This window comes from Hyperoodon ampullatus, assembly GCF_949752795.1.
Source record: "Hyperoodon ampullatus genome assembly, chromosome: 12".
In the NCBI taxonomy this organism is placed as follows: Eukaryota; Metazoa; Chordata; class Mammalia; order Artiodactyla; family Ziphiidae; genus Hyperoodon; species Hyperoodon ampullatus.
The window spans coordinates 62,499,331-62,522,762 of record NC_136925.1 but is presented as its reverse complement, the minus strand read 5'-3'; the positions used below and the strand labels follow the sequence as shown (position 1 = coordinate 62,522,762).

The following is a 23,432-nucleotide window of genomic DNA, read 5'->3' as shown; positions in this document are numbered from 1 at the left end:
CTTCGCCTCTTGACATACCACTTTTTTGTTTTCTCCCTTCTCCTAGCTTGAACATAAGCTCCAAGAGAGTAGGGAACTTAATGTCTCACTTAAAAGTGTTATATTTCCTACACTAGAATAGTTGTGCCTGGCTTGTGATAGGCACCTTTGTTGTAAATTCATATGAATTCTGAAAGCTTAAATTCATCTGAAAGATGGGGTTAAATATGTAGTTTATAAGATTATGAGGATTAAATCAGGTGATTTTATTTAAAGTCACCTAGCACAGTTCTGGGCACATGGTTGGTAGTTAAATTTGCTGTAATTTGTTGATTTCTGCTCCTCTTTAGTTGTTTTTGGGAGGGCAGGGACCTTTTACGGTTATGTCTCCCATAATATTTAGCACAGTGCTTTGTACATAGATTTCATTTTAAAAAATGGAGCAGATTACAGTCTTTGTACTATCTTAAATATTACTAATATATTATTAAATGTTAAATATAATCTACATTATATATTATTAAGTATATTGTGTGACATTTTATATATGATCATTGAGTTCTTGGTATGGATATTTGAGAATATATTCATAGATTGTGAACAAGAATGTATATCTAATCTACGAATCTAACAGCCTACAGCCCCTCCTTCCTCACTGCTATTTCTAGTGTATATTTTCTTGGAACTTCAGAAAATCATCACTTGGAGTAAAGAGAGATTTGGCAGTTGGTTCTTCTCTGGATATATAGAAATTAAAATTAGCCTTTTAGAATTGTTTGGGGGAAATGTTAGCTAAAATGAGCCTTGTATCACTTCCAGCAGTGAATCAGTAGTATTGGACTTCTAGGTCAGCATAAAGTTTCATAACAACGCACCAATTTAGATGATGAGAGTTTTCCTCTGCCCACTTGGGGGATTTGATATTTTTAAAACTAAACATGCAAGGACTTCAGGAATCTTTTTGTTTCTGTATCCATGACCTTTTGTTTTTGCTAATTTTTATTTTGGTGTATTTCCCTTAATTTCTAAGTTCCTACTCCTCCTTCCTATCTGAAATCTCAGATCTCTTAATCCCCTCAGCTGTAGGGCCATGGGTATTTAGGGGACATATTTTTGATTTACCAATTTAATTTTAATTTCTTCTACTTTGTATTTTCATTGTTATTACATTTTTCATTGGATTGATAACTTGGTAAGATTCACAGATTTTCATATTAATGTTTTTTTTTCATTCAGGCTGGTTTATGAATTCCTTGAGTATAGGCATGTACAATGTTACATTGTTTCGTTTCTGCTCCCCTAGTGTTTTTTTGACTGTTCTTTGCACATAATTGGTAACCACTGAATGTTATTCATTAGGCTAAGTTTTTCAGTAAATACTGAAACTGCTTAATAGTCTGTGCAGAATTTAAATTTATTTGCATAGTAATGGTAAATTAGGAAGAGCATTGGCTTCCAATAGATATTTGTTTCAACTACTGGCTGTTCTTTTATTGGAACATCTGTACATGTATCAAAATGCTTTTAAGCACAAAATTAGAATTACTGTGATGGCTGTTACACGAATTTAAAAAACCAGCTTCAAATGAAACCACACTGTATGAAAGGAAGTGACCAGGAGAGAATAAGATAAATAGCAGAGCACTAAAATAAACTCATTGTAGTTAAGGTACAAACTGTAGCGTTATGAATACTAACTATAGATACACGACATGTTTTGATATACCAAGATGGCCACTTATGCCAGCCACTTTGGAATTTTCTGATAGGATGACAGCATAGCTTCTGTTTTCTAAAGCCCAAATTGCTAAAATTAGAATTCAGGTGTTTGAATTAAAGATGCTTCAGTTTCATAATGCACTGCTGCATTCTGATTGAAACAAAAAAAGTTAAGTTCCTTTAAGCTTTTGTGGTTAAAAATTTCTTTCCTGAATCAGTTTCCCATTCCCTGAAATATTTAGTGCCTTTATTAAGAGTCTTTTATAGCAGTGTTGAGTGTGATGCCTTGTAAACAGTGGATTTTTAATTTACCATAATTCACATTCATATTTTTTTTTATCTTTGCTAGGAGTTTGAATTTAGAATTTAATTTCTCAGAACATTCTCTCCAGGAAGAATTTTACAGTATCTCAAAGACTTCACTTGACTGCTTGACCCTGCATAAAACCCAAGGTAAATAATATCCTTTTTTCTAGTTATCAGTTTTGGCTTATTAAAGAAAATGTGACTTTTGAACCCATGATTTAGACTGATTAAAAGTGATGTGGTCTGAAGCTCTTGGGGGTTTTCTGGTGACTTGTATGAAGTAAGCCAGATTTTAAAAGTTAGTTTTAAGGAAAAGATTATCTATCTCTTATGGTTCTAGGTTTTGTGCCTGCTTCTACTTCTATAAACACACCTGCTTAAAGACTCAGAACACACAAAGTTACTTAAAAATAAAACAAGACAAAATAACTCTGCTTATGTAACTACCTTCCTTTATGCATGCAAGAGGAGTTCTGTAACTTAGCCTTTTTCCCCTTATGTGGGTGTTAAGGTAGTTAAAGTTGATTGCTTATTATGTGCTAAGCATTGTATTAAGTGTATTACATGTATCAACTTGTTTAATCCTCACTACAATTCTGAGGAGAGTACTGTCTTTATGTATTTCTTAACTTACTTGGAATTAAGAGTCAGAAAAGACAAAGCTGGTATTTGTCTCTTTGAAGATAGGTATGTTTTGTCTTAAAATAAATATTTGACACCCCTTGAATTTGTCATTTATGTGGTTTTTGGGTGAGGAAGTATGCAGACATCATTGTCTCCTCTATAATTCAGCTCATCTTAGTACTTTCAAATACTATTTCATAATACTGAGCAAAGTCTAGGTAGGTCAAATAAGTGCCTTAAAACATTTTGGTGGTAGGAGAAATGGTTTAAATATATGGCAATTGCAGGCTATTAAGAAAGTTTAGTGAGTTGATTTTTATGGGAAAAATTACTTATTTTGTATAAGTTAGTGGAAATTTGGAAATAGTGTAGCAGGAATAAAGTTGGGAGACATATGTATATGTTTAATTTTGTGAAGAGTAGATCTTATAAATCATTTAGTCCTGTTAACTGATTTCTGTGAGGTCTGATTATTGTATTAGATACTAGGTGGTGTTTAGAAAAGTTAGAATACTAGTGCCCAAGGTCTCTTTTTCTTGTAGTTCCAAATTATCTCTTTCTTGCAGCAATCTCTTCAGTTTATTCATCTTTTATCCTTTTTCATCTTCTCACCAGAAGGCTACAGGGTGAACTAGGCATTGACACATAAGTCCATTTTTATTCTGCAGTCATGACTATTGAAAGCAGAGCCATGGCTCCAGCTGTTCAGACTTAGTGACCTTTATTCTACTAGGAGACTATCCATCACCATTCCAAGCAGTATTGTATACATGGAGTGGTCAATTTAGTCCTATTTCAAGGCCATAAAGCACTTATGATGGCAGTCGGGTAGGTTTATTCTATATTTTTTAGTATTACGCCACTTGTATTTTCTTTTTTTCAGGTTCGTTATCTGTATTACTCTGATGTTATTTATCTTTTTTACAGGAGAGGTAGGCATTTGTATTGGGCATGGAATAACATCTAACATGCTGCTGTAGTCTGATATCATTGCTCTTTCTGGCTTCTGCAGCTGCTGCCTTTTTGGATTGAGGCACGTAGGTGGGGCAGTCCATAGAAATCTTCTGTTGTGTCTTCACTATACAGTACCTGTCATGTAGGTGAAAATACAGTTTTAGTCAGGGATAATTGACTGTCTTAGTACTCATGAATAATGCTGAGTAATATCCTTTGAGAAACTTACGTCTTGTAAATTCAATTTGTATCTGAAAATGTTAAATAATTGAAACTTCTTCACTTGTATTTTGATTTTAACCTTTTTCACTCTCTCATTTGACTAGGAGAAAAGAAATGGGTCGCTCCAATTCTAGATCACACTCTTCAAGATCAAAGTCTAGATCACAGTCTAGTTCAAGATCAAGATCAAGATCACACTCAAGAAAGAAGAGATACAGGTGAATTACTGTGCTTTTAATTCCTTAAATAATGATGATAATCATATCAGCTAATACTTATGAAGTGCTTACACAGAGTGCTACATTCATTAACATGTTTTATTCTCAAAGAACCCTGTGAATGGATCTATTGTTATCCTTGTTTTAGAGTTAGTTCACTGGCGGTCTTGGAATGTATTTCCTGCAGATAAGCGGGAACTGCTGTAATGTTAATAGATGAATTGGATAATGTAAGAATTATTTGGCAGTAAGCAGTCTTTGCATACTGTTTCATAGTTTCTCATTTCTGACTCTGAGGTCTCAATAGGTTTATTGTTTAAAAATGATAAACTCTGGTTGTCTTTCTTTAACATAGAAAATAGAGACCACAAGTTGAAAATAAAAGTGACCATAATTTCATTACTAATTAATACTTGTTTATGATTTTCCTGTACTATTTTTCTAGGCCTAACTTTTTATTATGCATGCATTTAGCCAATGGTATTTCACTGGTGAATATTCTTCCATGGCATTACATTTTCTTTTAACACTATCACTTTAAGTGCCTGCATAAAGGTACTGTAATTTGTTAGTGTGTCCTATTGTTGGTTGTCAATTTTTTCCCGTTTTCTGTGCCTTCATTCCTAAGTCCTTTATTTTCTCAATATTTACCTTAGAATTGAGATTTTCTTCATTGAAAACAGTAAACTTTTACTTTTGTATAAATGAGGGCTTTTAAAAAAATACATTTTTGGCTTTGATATTTTATTTACATGTTATATTCAACCAGAAGTATTTGGGATTGTAGGATGTAACAGTTTATTTTTCTTGCATTGATATTTATTTCATTTTTAGTTCTAGGTCTCGTTCCAGGACATATTCAAGATCTCGTAGTAGAGATCGCATGTATTCTAGAGATTATCGCCGAGATTACAGAAATAATAGAGGAATGAGACGACCTTATGGGTATAGAGGAAGGGGTAGAGGGTATTACCAAGGAGGAGGAGGTAGATATCACCGCGGTGGATATAGACCTGTTTGGAATAGAAGACACTCCAGGAGTCCTAGACGAGGTCGGTCACGGTCCAGGAGTCCAAAAAGAAGATCCGTGTCTTCTCAAAGATCCCGAAGCAGATCTCGCCGGTCATATAGATCATCTAGGTCTCCAAGATCATCCTCTTCTCGTTCCTCGTCCCCGTATAGCAAGTCTCCTGTCTCTAAAAGACGAGGGTCTCAGGAAAAACAAACCAAAAAAGCTGAAGGGGAGCCCCAAGAAGAGAGTCCTTTGAAAAATAAATCACAGGAGGAACCGAAAGATACATTTGAACATGACCCATCTGAATCTATTGATGAGTTTAATAAATCAGCCACATCTGGTGATATTTGGCCTGGCCTTTCGGCGTATGATAATAGTCCCAGATCACCCCATAGTCCTTCACCAATTGCTACACCACCTAGTCAGAGTTCATCTTGCTCTGATGCCCCCATGCTCAGTACAGTACACTCTGCAAAAAACACCCCCTCTCAGCATTCACATTCCATTCAGCATAGTCCTGAAAGGTCAGGGTCTGGTTCTGTTGGAAATGGGTCTAGTAGATACAGTCCTTCTCAGAATAGTCCAATTCATCACATCCCTTCACGAAGAAGCCCTGCAAAGACAATCACACCACAGAATGCTCCAAGAGATGAGGCTAGGGGACGTTCCTCATTTTATCCTGATGGTGGAGATCAGGAAACTGCAAAGACGGGAAAATTCTTAAAAAGGTAAGAACTAAGAGAATTTAGATTATAATATTAATACTTCTGTTCTTTGAATTCTTTTTGGATTTTAAGGCTAAAAATTGCATTGTGATGTGTATTTAGCTATTTTTACTCATGACTTCCTTCTTTATAAGATAATTCCAAGTTGTTTTTACTTGTATCTTGTTAACTTTGGAAGTGAAGTGTTCTAATAAATGCTTATGAAGCTAATTCATATTCCTCCTTCTCATTTTATCCATTTTTAGTCAGTCCAGGATTGAGAATATAAATGAGAAATTGAGTAGCATAAAGCATAACTAATGGTTAACATGTTGTAAAAACAGTAAAGACAATATAACTAATGGTTAACATGTTGTAAAAACAGATTAATTTTATCATTTATTTTGTTCCCTTCACCATTATAATGTGACCTACCTAAATAATGCAGTTATATTACATGTTCTTGTGTGGTATTATAAACAGTCCAGCTGCCAGTTTTTAATGAATCTGCCTGACTGTAGAAAAGATAATAAACGGTATTTCTTACTCAAGTAAATATTTCAAAGACATACTTGGTTTGAATTCTAATTTCAAGCATTGCTAAAGGTTACTAAAAAGCTTAATGAAAATGGGTTGCTAAGGTAGTGTGATTGACTTACAAATGAGGGAATACTGCAAGCATGCTATTTATGGTTTAGTGCTGTACAATCTAAAATTAATTTTCTTATTGAACTGATACATAGTTTCTACTTAATATTGCCAGAAATCATCGTTTTCTACTGCAAAGTATATATGAACTATTTTGTGATCCAGATAGACTATTAAATATCTAATATTAATTCCCTTGAAGTCTGCTTTTTTGAACTTTTATATTAGATAAGTGAAATAGTCTGAGATTTTGAGTATAATCATAAGTAGAATTTTAATAGATAAGTATATTGTTTATTAGTGGTTCTTAGCCTCAGAAATTAAGCTGTGTTGTATGTTCTAGGATCTCTGGAAATTTGGATTTGTTAGTGCAGAATTGTGGACTATAAATAGAACAGGTTTTTGAGAATGGCTTTACTTTTTTTAAACTTTAGGAAGTCTAATATGTAAATTTATTTAAAAACTCAGTACATAAGTTGTATGGATGCTTTTAATGCTTTTTAAAAGTGGACTCTGAAAAAGCACTTTTCAGTAGGGTTTTTTCCTCTTACTACTGGTCCTGTGATATTGGAAGCACTATTAAGTATGCAAGTGATCTGCAATGAATGCAATCCAGAGTTACCATCCTCTTCTTTGCTTATTCACAGGTTCACAGATGAAGAGTCTAGAGTATTCCTGCTTGATAGGGGTAATACCAGGGATAAAGAGGCTCCAAAGGAGAAAGGATCAGAGAAAGGGAGGACAGAGGGAGAATGGGAAGATCAGGAAGCTCTAGATTACTTCAGTGATAAAGAGTCTGGAAAACAAAAGTTTAATGATTCAGAAGGGGATGACACAGAGGAGACAGAGGATTATAGACAGTTCAGGAAGTCAGTTCTTGCAGATCAGGGCAAAAATTTTGCTACTACATCTCACCGGAATACTGAGGAGGAAGGACCCAAGTACAAGTCCAAAGTTTCATTGAAAGGCAATAGAGAAAGTGATGGATTTAGAGAAGAAAAAAATTATAAACTTAAAGAGACTGGATATGTAGTGGAAAGGTCTAGCACTACAAAAGATAAGCACAAGGAAGACGACAAAAATTCTGAGAGAATAACAGTAAAGAAAGAAACTCAGTCACCTGAGCAGGTAAAGTCTGAAAAGCTCAAAGACCTCTTTGATTACAGTCCCCCTCTACACAAGAATCTGGATGCACGAGAAAAGTCTACCTTCAGAGAGGAGAGCCCACTTAGGATCAAAATGATAGCCAGTGATTCTCATCGTCCCGAAGTCAAACTCAAAATGGCACCTGTTCCTCTTGATGATTCTAACAGGTAATCCACACTGATACCTAATAAATAATCTGTGGGTGGTTAGTTAATAATCCAGTTAATTATTTTCTGAATGTACTTCCATTTTCATATTCAAACCAATGGTATATTTTGTTTGTATGTGTCTGTTACCGATATGCTCCAGACCTGCTTCCTTGACTAAAGACAGGCTACTTGCTAGTACACTTGTCCATTCTGTCAAGAAGGAGCAAGAATTCCGATCCATCTTTGACCACATTAAGTTGCCACAGGCCAGCAAAAGCACTTCAGAGTCATTTATTCAACACATTGTGTCCTTGGTTCATCATGTTAAAGGTATGTTTAGTATGTTTCTTATCGAGAATTAAATTTCTCTTGCAAGTAAAAAAATGAACAGCTATGTGTAATGATTAATGCACCCCAGGGCTAGCAAGTATATGTAGACTATTAAATTTTTGGAAAAATGACACTACATGAAAGAGATAACAGTCTGGTTAACATTAAGACCTATTTAATAAAGTGATTTTTAATATTTAATAAAGTGATTAAAATGCTAAATAGAATTAAAACATATCCTAAAAATCTGTATCATGATAAAACATGACGTAGATTTATACAATGCTAAAAGTCTTTTTGAAATGTACCGTAATACTGTATTTGAAGTGCAGGGTGCTTACAGACTATCTTTGATTGCATGCATGTGACTTGTATTAATGTACTCTTGGCATGGATTTATAACAAAGTGGGGCAGTATTGTTACTATTATTTATTAAGAATTTCTTTTTAACTTTTAAAGAAACTTGAAACCAGTGGGGGAAAACAGTGTTAATTTCCTGTGTTAATTTTGTATTAGTTAACTTGTTATAATATTTGGCTTTTTTATATGATAAATAAACCAGAAAAAACATTATTAGGATTTTTAAAGGGGAAAAAGTTGAAGAAATTTATAAGTATGTTGGATAAGTAGTGATTCTGTGAATAGCGACTGATTAGGATAATAATTATGACATTTCTTTGGGTCCTGGGGTTGATAAGGGTGTTCATTTCAACTGAGTAGTGATGTTCTATTTTCACTAGTATGTAGTTTTAGTTTCAAAATTACTAATAATTTTCAAAGGTTTTAGCATGTGACTTTTTGGGCAAATAGATCTTGTTTTTATTATTTTGGTTTTGTGTTTGAAAGGCAGTTTACTTTGAAATAGTTTCTTACCCAGGAATCTCCATGGCTGTTGCTCTGAAAAGCCGTTTTCTGAAAAGTTTGTCTTTGGATGTGAGAACAACTCATAATAGCTGAAACTTGCCTTTAGCAAATTCTTTATGCATTTGATATTTCAAAACAGTGACTAGTTAATGAATTTCATTTTGACTGTAATTATTTAAACATAGTAACAAAAGAGTTTTGTTATTTGGCTATAACTAGGTTTGTGAACCAGTTTATGACCATATTACTGTGGTGCATAGAATATGAAACGTTAACATTTTTTCTTTTTTCACCTTTTTTTGACCTGTCTCCACATTTTACAATTTATTGGTGAATTTTGAGATCAGGTTTTGATAAAATTTTTCCTTTTTCGTTTTCCTTTTTTTTTTTTTTTTTTAAAAGAACTGTAGTTATGTTTCATTATTCGTATTGTGCAACCGATCTGAACAGCTCTTACTTAGCATAGAGCTGAAAATGCCCAGTGATGTTTTCTTTTTCATTGTAACTAGGTCCTGGAATATGTTTTGAAATGGCAAATCCATGTTTCAAAGTAAAATAGCTGTTGAAAGATACAGGCAAAGTTGAATCTTCTGTCTTCCTGGCAAAAATGGCATAAAAACTGAGTTGCTAGCTCAAATTCCTGGGTTTCATGGAATTATGATTGAGGCACTACCCTTGTAGTGGCCGTTTCAAGTTTTAATGATTGGTTATGAGACATGTGCTGGATATTGGGCGGTAAGTTGACACAGATGTATGTTGACCTGTTAAGCAGATAGCTTGCTTCATAATGTAACATTTCATGACTTTATACGTCTTTCTATATTACATCTACAGCATATTTTGAAATGGTTTAAAAACTAATCAGTATTGCTATTACTAATTTTAAAGTTGTTAAAAGAAAGACAAGACAGTAATATCAAATGTGCTGTCAGGTTTGCCAAGATGCCAGAGTTTTGGAGTAATCAGTGAGTGTTAATTGATTTAAAAAATATTTTTCCAATTGAAATGGCAGTATTCAGTTTTTTCTTAAATCCAGATTTTGTTGTCAACATAGTTCTTGCTGAAATACTTTGATTAGCTTACTAAAACTAGCTGTGTAGTTATTGTAGCGTTTTTTGTTTTCTGCAAATGATTACTTGAAGTTAACTTCATTGGTTCATATTGGCAAGGCTTAAGGACATTCACATATTGTTCCTTTTTGTTCTGTTTGAGGAAGTGTAGCGCATTATTGAAATGGAATTAGAGACTCAATTTAATATATTTATTGTTCTTGGACTTTATGCAATATTGACAGGGACCTGTGAGGAACTTTGCATCAGTTACCTGTTGAGGTACAAGAAGTTACAAGGGACAGGGTAGGAGTTCTTTGTAACCCTTGGTTCTCTTCTGCTAGGTTTCTTGAGTATTTTTATTTTCTTTTCACCTGCTACATGCCCTTCTGTCACAAATGAAAACCCCTCTTAAAGTAAAGATAACTAACTGGGCAGTGTTTCTCCTAAATCAACAGAGCAATACTTCAAATCAGCTGCAGTGACCCTAAACGAGAGGTTCACTTCGTATCAGAAAGCCACTGAAGAACATAGTGCCCGGCAAAAGAGCCCTGAGATACACAGGTAATGTATATTGGGCATGTAAAAATGTTGTTTTGATAGGAAGACACTGTTTAAACAAGTTTATGTTGGAACTTTAGACAAGATATATGGAACTACATGGATGTCATGACACAAACGAACTTTGATTTTATAGCTTGAATAAATATATTTCCAATCTTGAAAAGTTTGTAATTTACTGTTTCTTCTTAATTTTCAGTTTTATTTGGTTTAAACTGGTTGTTAGAACTTAAAATACTAATTCTTATCACTTGCCAGTATGGAATTAAATAGTTACCACATTTGTATGTTGGGAGGGGGTTGGATGCCTAGAGTAAGTAACCCTTGAATTCGATTTACTTCCAGTAAGTTTGTAAAATTAAAATGCTTGGTGAAAGGTAGAATTGTTTTTCATGAAAAGATCGTGAATGTTGAAGTCAGACGGTTGGTTATGTTCCAGTCCTTGCTCTCTCACTTAATTGCGTTGTGATAAAAAAGGTATTTAACATTAGTTTTTCCTATCTACAAACAAGAATAGCAGTGCCTGTTTTGCAGGGTGGTGGTGACAATTAGTATTGATTATAAAGTATCTAATTCGGTGCTTAATACAAAGTAGGTATGGTTTTTTTTGGTGGTCACTGCTGAAGAGGCACTGAGAAGATGAAACTGACACTAGCTTGAAAAGGCAAGGAGAGGCACAGAATAAAACTAAAGATCTACTGAATCTGTAAAAATATTGGAGATACTTAAGAACAAATAATCCTATTTGTATATTCATTGATACACAGTGTATTATAATTGTATGATGATTAACACTTAAAATGATAATATCCAATTTAATCAAAACATGTTTTCCTTTTTTTGGTGGTTAAAGTAAGCTTGATATCTTAAAAAGTCAGGCTTCAGGGCTTCCCTGGTGGCGCAGTGGTTGGGAGTCCGCCTGCCGATGCAGGGGACGCGGGTTCATGCCCCGGTTTGGGAAGATCCCACATGTCGCGGAGCGGCTGGGCCCGTGAGCCATGGCCGCTGAGCCTGCGCGTCTAGAGCCTGTGCTCCGCAACGGGAGAGGCCACAATGGTGAGAGGCCCGCGTACCGCAAAAAAAAAAAAAAAAAAGTCAGGCTTCATTTATATATAAAAATTCGCTTGAAGCATTTTAATTCATTTTTAATATAGTTTTTATTTCTTAATTATCTATTAGGAATTAGATTAATAATCTTGCTGTGCTAAATTAGACAACTGGGAGAGAAACAACTGTCTAGTATTTCCTTTACAAAAATGGACAATTTTAGGAATTTGTGGAACCATAAAGTTAATGTGACTACAAATAGACTTTATTTTACATTAAGGAGAATTGACATCTCTCCAAGTGCCCTGAGGAAGCACACCCGTTTAGCAGGGGAAGAGAGAGTTTTTAAAGAAGAAAATCAAAAGGTATGTTTTGAATGGACCTTTTTTTTTTTTTTTTTCTCACTTTAACTTCAGCTTAATGATATTGTACTAATAAGCATAGTTTGTTTAGGCAAAATGTTTATGGATATCATCTGTAACTTGTAAATACATTATGTATATATTTATGGTAGCGTACATAGTGTATTTTCCTAGAAGAAATAAAGCTGACACTTGTACTATATATCTAAGTTAGACCAAGAATAATTTTTTAAAATGCTACTGAAAGGAAGAAACTCGTTCTAAGAAAAGGGCAAAGGATCAATGAGTAGACAAAGGAAAATTATAAAAGCAAAGATACAAATTATATTAGGGTTTCTGTTAGAGGTGAAATGGATGAGCCAGAATAAATATTCCTTGATTTATGTGTGCCTAAATTAATATCTCTAGGTTCTTCACAGAGAGAACAAGAAGTAATCTCCATGCTACTGGGCATTTTTGATCTGGACTAAGAAATAAGCATTCTAAGAACTGGTTTACAAATGAGCATTTGGAACAAAAACTGTGTTACAGTTTTTGTGGATTAGGGGGAAGAATGCTTTTAAACTTGAGAAAGGAGTCTGAATGACTGGAATTACTGGTGTTGGGGTCAGGGGACTCTTAAGTATGGAATTCAGTCGTTAAGGGACTCTGATTAATGGATAATTTGGAATTGACATTTTCTAGGTAGATTACATGACAGTCCTTAAAAGTCTAGTTGCAATGTGGAGCAAGGTTAAAAGGCAGCGACTGTCTGTTGTAGTGAAAAGGCTAGGGAACTTGGAAGCGTATTGTTTGGTTCCAATTCTGGCCATCACCGAGTACTGTCTCTGTGATATTGGGAAAGTAATTAGCTTCTTGGACATTGGTTTTCTAATAGGAAGAGTGAGAATACATCTGTTTTGCAGAGTTGAATAATTGGGCTGTTATGAAAACATTGGCATTTTTATTACTAGAAGCTGTTATTAATGGTTGTAGTATATAACCATTTTAATTAGGCATGCTATTAATTCATTAGATAAGAAATTTAGAGCTTAGGAAGAAAGTGGTTTCTTTGCATGGGGCACATTAATCTTGGAAAACCAGATTCTGAGAATTGAATGCTAATTTTGGCTTTTACTTTCAATACCTTGGGTTCAATATTGGTTAATTTTGTTTTGCCCACAATTTAGTCTATTCTTGTACTCTGACAGAGTGAGTATCTTCCTTCTCTCTTCGTTAACTCAGACTGATTTTTTTTTCAAATTTTTTTTTTATTAGTTTCTGCTTTATAACAAAGTGAATCAGTTATACATATACATCTGTTCCCATGTCCCTTCCCTTTTGCAACTCAGACTGATTTTGATCGAGAGGAGAGAAAATAGTGATAACTAATGGAAGGACAAGAGGATATGACATTGCTTTTTATCCTTTATCTTCCTATCCGAGTGAACAATTAACATATATGTAGTACTATGTAGTTTATATATATATGTGTGTATGTATGTGTATATATATATGTGTGTGTGTGTGTATATATATATATATATATATATATATAGTTTGGCCTTTACAAAATACTTTCACTTATCTTACTTGTGGACTTGGTAATAATGTATTACTAGGTGAATAGGAAGGTTTTTGCTTTTGATTAGATTTTTCTTGTTACAGTGGGAGCAAATAGGTGAGTAGTTGGTATCATTTGGAGAGATATTTATAGTTTTATGAATGTTTATGAACATTATAGCTAGACTTCCCAGAGTAAGTACTTCTTATTGTTGAATACTAGCAAGCATGTCCACATTGCTTAGCATCTTACTGATGTATAATTTTTCTTCATTCCTAGATGCCTCTTTCCATCTTCCTAAATTATATAGTATTTGAAAAAGCAATGGAACAAGAAGGAGGTGGTGAATTGTGACCCAGTTAAACTAATGTCTGTTGCAATACCTGAATTGAGAAAGGGCAGTATATGGCCCAGATACTGAGTACAGGATTGGGAATAATACCTTTCTGGCTTTGTTTCTACCCTTGTTCAACCTCAGTTGGTTTCATTAATCATATTACGCTTGCATGTTATGGAAATTACAGAATACTTAACTTTTGAAGTGGTTTTTAGTGGGTTGGTCAACTTATATGGGAAGAGCTTGATGACAACGAGGCTTAAATAATGAGAACCATTACTTTAAGATCCATTTACTTTATAGGCAGATGGCTACACCCACAACTGAGTATAACCTCTATCATTGTTAAACTATATAAAAAACCATTTTGAAGGATGAGGGATGATAATGAGGATGTGCTGAGTGGAAAAATAATTACCATTTTACTGTATGAAAGTTTATTATGGATTGCTTTGAACAAAAACCTATGACATTTTCAAGATTATTACCTTTTAATAATTTTCCCAGTCCCATTATACTTGTGTACACAAATGTTTAGTGAAAACATCAACTACATTTTTAAACAAAAACTAAGTATGGAAGTAGTATGTTACTCATTCTTTTCTGATACTAAAATGCCAACTTAGAAACTGGCATAAAATTTGGTTGTGTGTGTATGTACACACACACACACACACACACACACATACATGCACATATATATGTATTTTTGTCCCTATAGTTTGCCTGAAATCTGTATTTTACATCTGTCTTTTATAGGGAGATAAAAAATTAAGGTGTGATTCTGCTGATCTTCGGCATGACATTGATCGTCGGAGAAAAGAAAGAAGTAAAGAACGGGGGGATTCCAAGGGCTCCAGGGAATCCAGTGGATCAAGAAAGCAGGACAAAACTCCAAAAGATTACAAGGAATACAAATCTTACAAAGATGACAGGTAATTGTTAAAACTGTCTGAGTTAGGTTTTAGCTTCTAATTAGCCTTTAATAATTGTCAGCTTAATTGCTTTCAATTTTGACTGTGTAATCGAATGTTTAAATTTAAACAATTAAAATTATTTGTTTTACAGCAAAAATATATTTGTCTTTTACACGGCTTATGGTGGATGAGGACAAAAACTTTGGAATAGCAAGCTAACACTGAAAAAAAAAATGACAAATTAATGTGTCCTATTATCCAGGCTACATCAGGAGGTTGGACTTCAATGCAGTGCATTTCTAGAAACAGTTTGTGTAAGAACTTTGGTTCGTTATGCTTGATTCCGCACTTTTTCAACTCATAACACCCAGAGTACAAGAATTTTAAACTGATGTCTAGTGGTTTAACATGGGAGAGATGGGGGGGAGGAAGGACTAGTTTTTTTGAAATAGCAATGTGTATTAGCCTTTCAAAGTAATGTTTCCATGGATACTGTTAGAAGTGGTAAGAGTTACCGCAGGTATGACCTTTTCGGGTGTTGCGTTAGAATCCTGTAAAATTGATCATCATAGAGTCAAATAAATAATAGGAATACTAAGAAGTATTATAGATAATTGTTTTCCTTGCTATTCATTAGGTAAATGGTGGATTTTACTTGTGTTTTTAAATTTATGACTGGTATTTGTAATGTCATATGCTTTTTATTTCAATAACGGAGTTATGGCCTAAACGATATCAACTGTTCTCACCCAGGGTGTACAAACTGCATTCATTTTGAAACATGGCCTTAAGACCATTCTTACTTTTTCCTACACTTCTCTTTCTTTCCTTAAAATGAAAATAAGTTAAAAATATTGAAGAACTGAACCTTATTCTTGAAGTTGCCAGACTGCTAGTTTCTAACTGGCATGTCATACCATGTTTTTCAGTAGTGATGTAAAACGAATATTGAAGGAGAATGGAAACAGACTATGTCAGAGTTTAACACCCAATCATTTTAGTTGCATAATAATTTTAATAGGGGATAGTTTTTTTGACTTGAAAAATATCCCTCTTATTATAAGATTCAACAGGGTCTTTTTATCTTTTTTAAAAATAGCACACATTTTTTGTTTGCTTTATTTTGCAGTAAACATAAAAGTAGAGAGCAAGATCATTCTCGATCTTCATCCTCTTCAGCATCACCTTCTTCTCCCAGTTCTCGAGAAGAAAAGGAGAGTAAGAAGGAAAGAGAAGAAGAATTTAAAACTCACCATGAACTGAAAGAATACTCAGGCTTTGGAGGAGTTAGCCGACCACGAGGAACCTTTGTAAGTAATAAAATTATCTTTGATCATTTGGTAGAACTTTACTTAAGAGTACTATACATAAGGAAAGTAAAATATGTTTTAGACATTGTCTGTTGTGTGAGTCATTACTCCTATAGGCTTGAAAAATAAAATGGTTTTTGATATATCGTCATTAAGAAATGCCATTTAGGGGGAGTGAGGAAGGGCTGGAGCTGGGATGATGCTTTCTTTGTATATAAAGTAAAAAGTAAATGTTTTTGCCTGATTTTAAAAAAATAAAATGCCATTTTGAGATTTAGAAGCATCTGTAAAATGCCATTTTGAGATTTAGAAGCATCTGTATAAACTAGATAACTTTCCTTAACATTGGAATCAGTAACTGTACATAGTGCTTAGAGACCCAAGAGTCAAGCAAAGTTAATGATTGAGATCCATTTCTTTAATCACTTAGTTCTTGAAAAAAATGCCTTGAAACAAACAAAAAAAATCCATTTGTTCATCTCTTTATTGACAACTATTTTCATTTTTGCTTATTTTCTTCAAGTTCTTGTTTATCCGTGTATCAATCATAGAAATTATATCTTTTCTTTTTATTCTACATAGCATATGCATTATTCCCATGTTACCATAAATTTGTTACAATTGTTAATTTAATGACTTCATAGTAGTGCATCCTCTTGACTCTTTAATTTCCAGATTCAGGTTCCTACCTTGAGCAGGTATCCAGTTGGTTATTAGTGGGGTTCACTAATTAGATCATTTGGGAAAGAGAAGAGCTTTGCCTGTATGGTGATAGGTGTAGTTGAACACTTGGGATGTTAGTGTTAGGAATTAGACAACTCTTGGCTAGTAGAAGGGAAACAAACCAACTTGATTATTTAAAAATTTTAGTTCAGGCCTTGAAAGTGCAGTATTCTGACTGCACTGTCAACTAATTAGGTTGACTGCATTTCTTCTTACCCTACTCAGCTTTCAGTAGGCAGAATTTTTTGCCTCCTTACTGGCCTCAGTGGCCATGAAGTTGAGATTTAGAAAAGAAATTAGGGAATGTTTTTTGTTACTGCAGTAAAATTAGAGTTTGCATGTAACTTAATACCTCTTGATTTCATTACTAAACGACTTTGTTAATGTTAATCAGTTTCGAATTAGAGGCAGAGGAAGAGCCAGAGGAGTTTTTGCTGGGACAAATACTGGTCCAAACAACTCAAATACTACTTTTCAAAAGAGACCGAAGGAAGAGGAATGGGATCCAGAATATACCCCAAAGAGCAAGAAGTACTTCTTGGTGGGTGTTAGAAATCTCTGTTTATTTGGTTTGCATTAATTTTCAAAGCATACTGGGTGAATACATTTTGAGTACAGGTATCCACTACTATGAGAAGATTTTACCATCATATAAGAAACTTTTAAAATAAATCATTACCCAGATGATTTTGAAGTTTTGAAAATGTGGGTCCCTTTAGTCCTGTTTATACTTTATTGATATCACCTATGGGCTGATCAGGGTAAAGTAAAAATATACCTGATTTGATAGCCACATTCAGAGAAGAACAGTAACTTATTTCGTATCTGTCTATAAGACGGTAAAAGTTGTAGAAGCTTCTAATTAAGATTTACTTTTCATCATCGCAGCTATTTGTTTAATTGAAAGACAAGGAGAAGAATTCTTTCACAGTACATGTAATTAAGGTTCTCAGGAGGCTGTTAACTTTTATTGGAGTAATAGGAAGATGAAAAATTACATTATGGAAAAGTTGCTAGATACACATTAATTTAGTGCTTCCTTGTGATGCTCTTCTCTCTGAAGTAGTTTTATAAGGGATGAAGCCAGAGGAGGTGGGTCCTAAAAGATTCTCTAGGTAATGATGGAAATTTTCTGCACTTTGGCATGGGAGAAGAGGGTTTTTTCCTGTATTATAGAAACTTGAGAAAATACCAAAAACTATTACCAGAATACTCATTTTTGTCATAGCTTCTCAGGGAAGTCATGTTTTAGAGACTATTTCTGAAGACTAATTGTTTTGTCGAAGCAAGGAGGAAAATAGTACTGGATTATATAGAAACGTATCTTTCATTTGGCTTTTTATGAATATATTTGAATAAACCTGAATTGTCCATGCCATCAGCTAAATTAGAGTTATAGAGCTGTATTCTGAAGTAGATCTATATTTTGTTTGAAGAATGGGCATTGTAGCTGTTTCAAAAGTTAATTTCCATTTGCCTCTTTTTGGGGTACTTTAATGACCAAGAGTCTGAAAAAGTTAAGCATAATGTTTACACAGCATATGCTCATGTGAGGAGAAATTTATGCTTGAGTTGACAGTCTGGAAAGTGAAAGGCATTTTATTCAGTTACAGAAAAGTTTAAAAGACCTATCTCCTTTTCGATTTAAGAATTTATGAATAGACTGCTGTTTATGCTGTAGATGGAAAGATAAATATGATTTCAATTCTTGGCTTACGAGACCTAGTAATGGAGAACATTCTAAATACGTATGGTGGATTATTGCAAAGGAGATACTGATTAGGAGAGACTTCGTAGATGATTTTGGATTGAATCTTGAGCTTAAAAGATGAGCAGGTGTACTGTAAGAAAGCAGGAGTGAAACATCCTTAAATAGAGAACTCCAATACTCAGATGGCTAGATGATTGGTGTAAGTTTGGGAAAATTAAGAAAAAGCGGGAGCCAAATTTTGGAAGGCCATAATACTTTAATAAATTTGGATGTTAATTAAGCAGAGTTTGGAAAATCATGGTTGTGACAAACAGATCTGGGAAATAATTGTTTGAACTAAGGGGCTATAGGTTTGAGAAAAGTTTAAAGAACATTTATGAAGGCTTATTCAGGGAGCCACTAGTTGGGTGTTGGTAGTGAGAAGATGGAATCTCTCAAAGATAGGGAATAAAGGGGAAAGCAGCTAATTTGAGGTGAAGAGTAAGTTCTGTTATTGAAGTGCCAGGCAGAAATTAAATGGAAATGTGCAATAGGCAGTTGCTCATGCAGATGGAGAGAGAAGAAAGTCTAGGGGCCATCATGCAGTCACAAAGCCACAGTAAGATCATCCAGTCAGAAGAGATTAAAAGGCCAACCTTGCAAAGGTGGAGTGAGGAGTGAGTGATTGTAAAAATGCCAGACAAATAGAGCAAATGTGAAAGGACAAAAAGTTAACAGGGAAATGAGAGGTGAACAAGTAGATAGTAATTGTTTAGCACCCTTAAACATTTTACGAATATTTAATTTAGGCCAGACCTTCATTTTTCTATGGCGTTCTTTCAGTCTCCAGTATCATAGTTTTTATCTTAAATTGGGACATAATTATTTTTTATTGTCATGTAGCTAGGTGTCAGTTATACTAATTAAGAAGAGTGTTATTTAACATTTTATATGTTGCTTTTCTGGGTTGTGTTTTAAAACCTCCATTTTTATATAAATATAGACATAAACGTGCATTTGTCATAGACTAATGCTCACTAGAAGTTAACACATCACATTTTTTCTTATAAATCAGTTTCCAAAATTAACTATTTTTGTTCTTAGTTAATGAGCTATTGGAATGACAACTCTGGTTTTTACCTGGGAATTTAAATTTAAAATATTTTGCGTAGTCTGAATAGGTCTGACTTTTCAGACAGCTAGTGTTGAGAATAGAAGTATTTTAAAAAATTTGAGACTAAATGAAGTTGAAAATTACAGATTCCCCTAGGTTTTGACAAACATGGAAATTTTGTCTAGAGTAATGAAACATTTAATACTTAGTAAAAATAATGGATAGCATTTATTGAGCATATACTATGATAGGCACCATTCTAAGTATTTTACATATATGAATTTATTTTCATGCTTATGAAGTCCTTTTGAGGTAGGACCATTATTCCACTTGTATAGATGAAAAACGCAGAGGTACAGAGGTTGAGCAGCTTGACCCAAGGGTACATGGCCAGTAGGAGTGGGGTCAGGATTTGAACCCATGCCTTGGGCTCCAAAAGGTTCTTAAAGCTCGTTTCATTTTTCCTCTAGTACTGAGCAATAGTAACATTTGTTGCATTCTTAATCTGAAATTTTCCTTCTCAGAAGTTTGATTTATGCAAAGATAAGGTACTGTTTTCAATAGTAAGTATTCCAGGAAAGATAATAGTCTTTAGAACCTGAAATTCTCTGGAGAGGTGAGAGTATGTGAAGAGTTGGAGCAAGTGGGAAAGTACTAAAATGGGCAAGTTCTCCATGTTGAGTTGATGTCATCTGAGGAAGAGAAAATCTCTTGTGGGAAAGGACGTTTGGGTTGGCGCTTTAATAAATTCACTCTTTGAAACTTGATCATTCTATACAGAAAAGGTCAGAGGATTCAGAAGGTCTTGGTTCTAATATGGCCTCCTTTGTTAACATATTGTTGGCTGTGTATTATAAGTATCTAACATCCTCTTTGTCATCTATGAAGTAATTAATTTTAATTAGTCTGTAATAAGACTAAAATCTTGGATGTAAGAATTTGAGGATTAAGAGTTAGTATGCTTAGGGACTTCCCTGGCGGTCCAGTGGTTAGGACTCCGTGGTTTTGCTGCAGGGGGCATGGGTTCAATCCCTGGTCAGGGAACTAAGATCTCGCATGCCTCTTGGCGCGGCGAAAAGAAAAATTAAAAAGTTAGTGTGCTTAGCATCAAAATGTCACTTAGGTAGCTGCCGGGATACCCTCTGAAAAACACAGTGTGATCTTGGAGCTTTTGTTTTTTTTAATTTCAGATGATTGTATATTTAAAAGTAATGGCTAGTTTAACTGTAGTGTCTGGCTTTGCCACTGCTTTTTCTGTTTCAGCTCTTAGCTACCTCATACGGTAACTATTTACTGTCACCAAGATACCTAGAAAACGTATTCTGTGAATGATGGGCATAAGGGGCAGTGGAAAAGATTGACTCTGTGGCCTTGGGCAAGTTACTCAATTTCTCTGTGCCTCAATTTCTTTATATCTAAAATGGGGTTAGTAACAGTATTTTATAGGGTGGTTGTGAGAATTAGATGAGTAATAAGCACCATATAAACATTATCACCACCATTGATTGCTTGCTTGTCAGGCACTGGGCCGGGCACTTTTTAACAGATCGTCTGTGTTCCTTCAAGGCTGTCTCTGGTTTTTTAAATGAGGAAGTAAAGTCACACAGTTTCTGTTAAGATTTACACCCATGCCTCTGGCTTCAATGGCTGTTTGCTGCTTCTTACAAATCCATGGAATACTGTGTAAACACCACAAACAAGAAAGCATAAAGGCCATATAGAGTTAGTTGTGTTAATACCAAAAGGGAGCCTGAAATTATGTAATTGTGTGTGCATATTATTTTGAGTGGCAGACTATTTTAAAATAGTTTATTTTGGGTTTACAATTGAACTTTCTGACATAATGAAATTTACACTTTTGATAGTTCCTAAGTTCATTCTTTGAGTCATGCACACCTCTGCCTAGTCATCTTTTATTGGTTTGATAAAGCTAGATTATTAGAAGGTAAGGGCTTTTTCATATAGTCTGTTAATTACATGTGTGAACTTTTCAAGTGATTCAGGAGGGTGATCTGTATTACATGAACATGCACAAAGGCACATTGCATGTTTTGAAAATGTGTTCATGTTATGTATTTGAAAAGTTTTAGTGACTTTTGGACAGTTGATCAATATCAGTATTCCATAAGTTGTACTTATGTATGTAGATTGTACTTGTGTAGAGTGTATGCAACATTGTTTGCACTATGCCTGTTGTCTCATAAAGGGGTGTCACTCCCATTTTTGTAGGTAGGAACTTAAAAGTAAGTTTGAGGTGGGCAGCAGTTAAATTACATTACAGGAGAACTTTGGCTTTTTGTTTTGTACTTTGGGATGTAATACTCTTCTGCTTATCGACAAAGTCAAGTACTTTTCAATTTTGCAGGTGTTTTGATTAAAGGAACAATTTGTAACTTGGGGAACATCTGTTTTTGGATGCAGCTAATGAAAAATTAAGGTTGGGCTGTAATAACTGCACTATTTTAGGTTAGTGAAGAAGAAAGAAGTTGAGATATTACTCTAGGGACCATGCCATCATGATTTGGCTTGTGAAATTTCCTTGCCAAGAAGACTGATGTGTAATACACATTGATTTAGATTTAAATCTCAGTAGGATTTTTAAAATCTGTTGCTATATGTAAACTATAATTCTTATCACCTGTTTTATTTAGTAAATTATTGATAATGTAATGATATTTTTATGCTTTGCATATTTATGACAGGTAATTTTTTTGGGAAAAATATCGGTTATTTTATCATTTATACACAGTATATTAATAAGTGGACTTAGACTGAAATAAAAACGGAAAGCAAAAAAGTAAAAATTTTGAAAATTGGCAGTGATTTAGCAGTTGAGATTGTCCAAAAATATTGGGCAGCTCTCAAATGCTTGGGTTACGAAGCAATAGGATGAACTGTTTGCTTTCATGATGGAGTATGTTTTTGTTGAAAAATTCAGTTTTATTGGTTTTGTTTTGTGTTTTGGAACAGCACCAATCTCATTTACCTAATCTTCAGACAATTTATACCATGACTTATGATTGGGGATATAATCATCTTTACAAGAAAAACGTTTCATTGATGATTGTTTTTAACCTTTCTGTAGCATGATGACAGAGATGATGGTGTGGATTATTGGGCCAAAAGAGGAAGAGGTCGTGGTACTTTTCAACGTGGCAGAGGGCGCTTTAACTTCAAAAAATCAGGTAGCAGTCCAAAATGGACTCATGACAAATATCAAGGGGACGGGATTGTTGAAGATGAAGAAGAGACCATGGAAAATAATGAAGAAAAGAAGGACAGACGCAAAGAAGAAAAGGTAGAAATTTCCAACTTGTTAGTGATTCATATATTTTCTTATGTATGGGTTTGTTGGGCCAGTTAGTTAATTATTTAATTTTTAGGAACAATGATTATTTTGGATCATTTTCACTCTTCATGTCTTTGCTAATCTTTCTCTCTCTCTCTCTCTTTTTTTTTTTTTAGGAATAGTAAATCTGAAGTGAGATTGCAACAGAGAACGGAACTTGCACCCACCATTTTTTTACATGATTTTTGTTTTCAAATAAGAATGTAAGCATTTTACTTAAATTTTACTGTTTGCAAGTAGTAGTCTAGAGAAATTTTGTTTTAAGTCTTCAAATATCCTGAAAAATAGTAGACTGTATGTTGAAAATTGTACTGAAATAAAGTAGAAAATTGTTACGTACCATATTTGTAACTATCAACTTTTAAAAAAAATACTTTTACTGTTTTTGTTACATGCATTGTAATTCTGCTTTGTCTATAAGATATGGTCAAGTACAGCTCTGTGAAAGTTCTGATTCTCTTCCCTCCCTGTTTGTTAATGTTTATTCTGAAGTAAACGTTAGCTCTACATACAAATCCCTGAATAGCAGTTGTTTATAGAAACCACACTAA

General features: G+C 34.1%; 1 protein-coding gene across 1 annotated transcript; it reads left to right on the top strand.

Moving 5' to 3' along the window:
- Positions 1-3,908: 3,908 nt before the first annotated feature.
- BCLAF1 (BCL2 associated transcription factor 1) lies at positions 3,909-23,220 on the top strand. Its single transcript, XM_079716567.1, has 11 exons — positions 3,909-4,022; positions 4,857-5,765; positions 7,037-7,702; positions 7,845-8,014; positions 10,387-10,492; positions 11,817-11,901; positions 14,538-14,713; positions 15,825-16,005; positions 17,123-17,269; positions 22,618-22,830; positions 22,998-23,220. The coding sequence occupies exons 1-11, from the start codon at positions 3,919-3,921 to the stop codon at positions 23,001-23,003; spliced, it is 2,763 nt and encodes a 920-aa protein (XP_079572693.1). The 5' UTR covers positions 3,909-3,918; the 3' UTR covers positions 23,004-23,220.
- Positions 23,221-23,432: the final 212 nt, after the last annotated feature.